Here is a 6,801-nt window from a genome sequence, read left to right as displayed (position 1 = left end):
AACACATTTAACCATTAGTCAAATATAACACAAGTGAACACAAAATGCAGTTTTTAAATGATGGTGTTTATTATTTAGGGAGAAAAAAAATCCAAACCTACATGGCCCTGTGTGAAAAAGTAATTGCCCCCTTGTTAAAAAATCACCTAACTGTGGTGTATCACACCTGAGTTCAATTTCCGTAGCCACCCCCAGGCCTGATTACTGCCACACCTGTTTCAATCAAGAAATCACTTAAATAGGAGCTGCCTGACACAGAGAAGTAGACCAAAAGCACCTCAAAAGCTAGACATCATGCCAAGATCCAAAGAAATTCAGGAACAAATGAGAACAGAAGTAATTGAGATCTATCAGTCTGGTAAAGGTTATAAAGCCATTTCTAAAGCTTTGGGACTCCAGCGAACCACAGTGAGAGCCATTATCCACAAATGGCAAAAACATGGAACAGTGGTGAACCTTCCCAGGAGTGGCCGGCCGGCCGACCAAAATTACCCCAAGAGCGCAGAGACGACTCATCCGAGAGGTCACAAAAGACCCCAGGACAACGTCTAAAGAACTGCAGGCCTCACTTGCCTCAATTAAGGTCAGTGTTCACGACTCCAACATAAGAAAGAGACTGGGCAAAAATGGCCTGCATGGCAGATTTCCAAGACGCAAACCACTGTTAAGCAAAAAGAACATTAGGGCTCGTCTCAATTTTGCTAAGAAACATCTCAATGATTGCCAAGACTTTTGGGAAAATACCTTGTGGACTGACGAGTCAAAAGTTGAACTTTTTGGAAGGCAAATGTCCCGTTACATCTGGCGTAAAAGGAACACAGCATTTCAGAAAAAGAACATCATACCAACAGTAAAATATGGTGGTGGTAGTGTGATGGTCTGGCGTTGTTTTGCTGCTTCAGGACCTGGAAGGCTTGCTGTGATAGATGGAACCATGAATTCTACTGTCTACCAAAAAATCCTGAAGGAGAATGTCCGGCCATCTGTTCGTCAACTCAAGCTGAAGCGATCTTGGGTGCTGCAACAGGACAATGACCCAAAACACACCAGCAAATCCACCTCTGAATGGCTGAAGAAAAACAAAATGAAGACTTTGGAGTGGCCTAGTCAAAGTCCTGACCTGAATCCAATTGAGATGCTATGGCATGACCTTAAAAAGGCGGTTCATGCTAGAAAACCCTCAAATAAAGCTGAATTACAACAATTTTGCAAAGATGAGTGGGCCAAAATTCCTCCAAAGCGCTGTAAAAGACTCATTGCAAGTTATCGCAAACGCTTGATTGCAGTTATTGCTGCTAAGGGTGGCCCAACCAGTTATTAGGTTCAGGGGGCAATTACTTTTTCACACAGGGCCATGTAGGTTTGGATTTTTTTTTCTCCCTAAATAATAAAAACCACCATTTACAAACTGCATTTTGTGTTTACTTGTGTTATATTTGACTAATGGTTAAATGTGCTTGATGATCAGAAACATTTTGTGTGACAAACATGCAAAAGAATAAGAAATCAGGAAGGGGGCAAATAGTTTTTCACACCACTGTATATGTCCATCAGGGAGGGGAGAGGGCAGCCGATGATCTTCTGTGCTGCCTTTACTACTTGCTAAAGCCTCTCCCTGTCTGCCATGGTGCAGCTGCCATACCATACTGTGATACAGTACGTCAGCAGGCTCTCAATGGACGAGTGGTAGAAGGTCAGTAGCAGGTTGGAGTCCAGGTTGTGCTTTCTGAGGACCCTCAGGAAGTGTAACCGCTGCTGAGCCTTCTTGATGACTGCTGTGATGCTGTCTGTCCAGGAGATGTCAGCAGAGATATGGACCCTCTCCACACACTCGCCGTCGATGTAAAGGTGGGCTAAGTCGATGCTGTGCCTCCTGAAGTCGACAATGATCTCCTTGGTTTTCCTGGTGTTCAGAGCCAGATTGTTCTTTGAACACCAGGCTGCCAGCTTCAGGACATCCTCTCTGTAAGCTGCCTTGTCTCCCTTTGAGATGAGTCCGACCACTGTAGTGTCGTCAGCAAACTTGAAAGGCATGCAACCAGAGGTCCACATGTACAGTAAGTATTAGGGCTAGAACCTGGATGTTGGTCTTCATTGGAAGGTTTTGACCTGATATGTCATGGAAATTCAAAAAAATTTCAGGTAGTGGTAGCCTGTGCAAGCTGACTTGCACTCATGGGTTTATTATGGCAAAGTGACCGGCGGGCAAGCGGAGTGACATGATGGAAAGATGAAGAGGACCAGCGACATTTGTTGAGCGGCACACACATCGCAGAGGCAGATGACATGATGAAGAACTCCAGGATATGAAGAGGAGCAGTGCCATCTGTTAAGCATCAAGTTTGAGGTACAGAATGCAAGAACAACAAGGATGCACCAAAGGTCCGTGTGCTTCACTTGTTTGTAGTGAGATGCTTGGTTGCAAGCTCCTTGACTGTGCATTAGAAGATTAGAAAAGACAACAATAAATACGACTGTATACATGTAATGGCGCTGTTAGGTTGCCAGGAATGAGTCAATTATAGTATGAGCTGGCATTCCACCACCAGCGGCAGGTACACCTATAACAACCACAAGCCAGCAATTTCGCTAACAGAATTCCTTCTAGTGCGGCAAGGATGAGCTGCCCTTTCATGGATAGTGAGCCACCTAAAAAGAAAAAATATAAAGAGAAACAGAATCCATTACGGCACTTCAGTAACAATAAAAATCAGCCTGTACAGTGACAGCAATAGTGTGCATTATAATAATGCAATACTGTACAAATATATAAACAATAGGGCATCAGAACTACTGTACATGGGAAAAAAAAATTAAACAGCAGGGAACCGAAAATTAAACTGCTGTGGTTTTAAATTCTAACATAAGTTATGCAAAACACTGACTTCTTTTAGAAACCCGAAACATTCCTCTTACTTATTATTCTAACACTACATACGTTTTTTAATGGTTAATAAAGACTACACAGATAACTGGAAAAAAAAAATTAAGTGAACCCTTAAAACTGTACTGTATGTTGATTTTGTTCGCCTCTTTATTAATTTCTTATCAAATTTATGGATTAACTAGTACGATTCCATAATCTGACAGAGGACAAATAAATGATAGAGATTTGAGCGTCAGAATAATAAATACAGGGCTCAAAGTGTTGCCCAATCACGTCCTTTCATTTCTTTTATTGACAGGCTCGTCGGCCTAAGATGATTTGCTGTTGCTTCCCAGGGCCGTCCAATAGACGCCGCGCGTGCTCTGAGATCAGCTCCTCCCTTCTGTTTGAGTTGGCCGGCGCAATGGCGGAGGGAAATTTAATATGAGATCGTCATCCCTTCACAAAGAAAAAATATATATAAATCATTTTTTTTTATACGTATATTATCCTTGACGGGTCAATGATGAAATGCTTTAAAGGTGAAAGAAAGAACCGAACACTCAGGAGGTGCACATAGCAGCACATGGACGACGAGATGTGAAAACTTAAAATATTAATAATAAAAAAAACGAAGCGGTCATGAACCTTAACCCCAAGCACTTAGCTCTGCGGCTTTGCAAAGCGGTGGACGCCGGGGAGCCCAGGTATGTTCAGGCCAAAGTTAATTTCTTGTCATTTGTTAGAATCGCATTTTTTTTCTCTTTGTAAGACAATAAGAGAACATTTTTAATTCTTCACTGCTTGTTTTACGCTGCCGGTAAACGTGTCCTCTGTAGTTTAGTTGCCGAAAGTGGAAGTCGTGAGATGCCCTCCCGTGTTGAAAACTACCTGTGCTGATTTTCAGACCGAATGTCTTTCTAATGCTGGCTTTACAAAAGCGTTTTGTTTCTGGGCAGACATGTCCCGGGCTTGTTGTCAATGTGCGAAATGCGCTAAAAAGGAACTGGTCGGGCGCACCCTACTGGCCGAGAAGTGTCCGGCTGCAGTCAGTACAGTTTTAGGCTTCGGACAGATCCGAGCACTTAAGATACTATGAGGTCCATAAATTGACGCCCCCTTCTGGAGCCATTCGCCAGTTTCGGTGGTGAACTGACGCCCCTCATGACGATTTCAATTCCCTTTAGTTCCTGCACTCAAACGTGTATTCAGCATTTCTTAAACTTAAGTATCGAGGTCTCTCAGTTCTGCATCCGAAGCAGTTGTTTTGGTGTCACATATTAGAAACAAATTGAACAAAAAGTCTTAACATTTTGTATTTTATAGTTTACGTTTTATATCTGCGTTTGCCACGTCTCATTCACGAGTCTGCACTTTTTAATACGTTAGTTATATGCTGCAATCAACGGAGTAGGTTGACCTCATTAAAAAATGGGAATGCTAAAGAAGACGACGCGGAATAATAATAATAACAACTTTTATTTATATAGCGCCTTTCCCATGCTCAAGGCACTTACAGAATATAATAAAGAATGGCAGCGTATACAGTATATAGCAGGGATAGGCAATCTCGGTCCTGGAGTGCCGCAGTATGTGCAGGTTTTTGTTCCAACCCAGTTCCTTAACGAGAACTCAATTATTGCTGATGAAGCACATATTGCTTAAGTGACATTTTAATGCTTCATTTTAGTGGTCCCGCTTGTTAAGGTTCTCCAACCTTAATTGCTTATTTCAATCTTAAACTGCTGCATTCAGTGTTTTAATTGCTCCTTATTAGCAATAAGATGTAAAAGACAAAGCAGCCAGCAGTTCTCCAGCTAGCTTTTTTCCAATTCCATCTGTGTGTGTTCATCATGCACGGTTTGATTTAATAAAACACTTAATAGAAAAATGTGACAGACTGAAAATGATCTGTTTTAGGCTTCAAATCATTTGGATGATATCCTTGGAAAGGAAAAAAATCTACGATATAAAAGCCTTACATTGCACAGACTAACAAGCCATAAAATTAAATAAGGTCTGAGATTGGCAATGATTGGTTTCTAATTAAGCAATTGGTTTGGAATGAAAACCTGTAGCCACTGCGGCTCACCAGGACCGACATTGCCTACCCCTGTTTTACATCTTATTGCTAATAAGGAGCAATTAAAACACTGAATGCAGTTTAAGATTGAAATAAGCAATTAAGGTTGGAGAACCTTAACAAGCGAGACCACTAAAATGAAGCATCAAAATGTCACTTAAGCAATATGTGCTTCATCAGCAATAATTGAGTTCTCGTTAAGGAACTGGGTTGGAACAAAAACCTGCACATACTGTGGCACTCCAGGACCGAGATTGCCTACCCCTGGTATATAGCATTGTACAAACCAGATAAATAAATAAAGAAGATTAAGATAGTGAATTCTGGAAGAAAAAAAAAAAGAAACAAACTTTTCAGCTCACGACCCCCAAAATAACCGTGCCAGTGACTCGTGACCCCCACTATCCTCGGAAGTGGTTAAAATATACAAATGTTGCGCGCAACGGTGCACATGCGCCAATAGGCCTATTCAAACATGAGAATGACAACAACCATATAATTTTTTTTTAATAGTAATTTACTCATTTGTTTAATTTCAACAAAATATCTTATCCAAACAAGAGCATAACAACAAAAAAGAACATAACGCTCTAACAACCATATAACTTTTTTCATCCAGCTCAGAAAACATATCAATCCTTCCTATTTCAACTCGCTCAGTCCAGCGCTCAAGTTTTCTCTTGAATGCGTGGATTTTATCATTTAGCGAAATTATGTGTGTGTTCTCACCTTGAAATGACATATTAAGTCCATTCAGTTTTTTCAAATATGCAAGCCAAATACGCTAGCCTTGTTAACCAGTCAGGATCAGTGAGGTGATCAGCGAGCTGGGACCCATGCTCCATCAGAAATAAGCGCACTTCGTCCCGCAGCTCAAACAGGCGGCAGAGCACATTCCCTCGCGAAAGCCACCTGACTTCTGTATGGAGAAGCAAGCACTCATGCTCCGATCGCAGTTCGTTACAGAGAGTGGCAAACAGTCTGATATTGAGTGGATGCGCTTTTATATTGTTGACCATTTTTATCGAAGTCTCAAGAACACGTTTAAGTTCTGGGTCAAGTGTTTTGCTTGCAAGACTTCTCTGTGTATAATACAATGCGTGAATTTTACGTGAGGCGCCACTTGTAAGTCTCTTGCTTTAAGACCTTTCTTTTTCCCCAGTATCGCTCCAGCACCGTCTGTACACACACCGACGCACTCGCTCCAAGACAGTCTGATGGCTTTTTAATTTGCATGTTTTTTTTAAATGTAACTATTAACTACTAGTTTTTATCTTTTGTTAGTTATGGATAAAATGTTATTTTTAAAAAATTAAATTAATTCATTTCTAAAAAGTTTTTAAAAAGTATTTGATTTCTTGGAAATCATCTCGCGACCCCCCCCCCCCCCAATGTCTCACGACCCCCACTTTGGGAACCACTGGTCTAGCACAGGGGTCCCCAACCACCGGTCCGCGACCCACTACCGGGCCGCAGCCGTCTGACAGCCGGGCCGCGAGAGAACTGCTGGCAACGGAGACTCACTCAGACTTTTCAGAACGCTTGGCGGGCGGGGCTTTGCAGCGGTGCAGAGAGAGGAGAGAGACCGAGGTGAGAGAGTATTACAACAAAGTATTGTTACGGTCCCGACAGTTTCCCCATATGACACGAGTCTATAGAAATCACGTTACTACGAAGTACATTCAGCAGATGCTTTCAATACAACGAAGTGACCTTGAAATGCCTGAATGAATCATCCACAGAGCAGTTAGATCTGTGGTCGCAGCGCAGATGTGCACGTTTGCACAACGATCCCCAAACAGAAACATTGTAAAAAAAAATTCTTTCTTCGAACTTTCCTTGTACTGTTTTT

General features: G+C 41.8%; 1 protein-coding gene across 1 annotated transcript in view; it reads left to right on the top strand.

The window, feature by feature from the left end:
- Positions 1 to 3,367: 3,367 nt before the first annotated feature.
- ankle1 (ankyrin repeat and LEM domain containing 1) overlaps positions 3,368 to 6,801 on the top strand; it is a 54,346-nt gene continuing 50,912 nt past the window's right edge. The window contains exon 1 of the mRNA XM_028816575.2: positions 3,368 to 3,573. Within this exon, the coding sequence (XP_028672408.2) occupies positions 3,509 to 3,573 (65 nt within the window). The 5' untranslated portion in view covers positions 3,368 to 3,508. The remainder of the gene's footprint in view (positions 3,574 to 6,801) is intronic.

Source organism: Erpetoichthys calabaricus, chromosome 12 (assembly GCF_900747795.2).
Source record: "Erpetoichthys calabaricus chromosome 12, fErpCal1.3, whole genome shotgun sequence".
Classification (NCBI taxonomy): domain Eukaryota; kingdom Metazoa; phylum Chordata; class Cladistia; order Polypteriformes; family Polypteridae; genus Erpetoichthys; species Erpetoichthys calabaricus.
The sequence above is the reverse complement of the archived record's forward strand: the minus strand, read 5'-3'. Positions and strand labels throughout refer to the sequence as shown.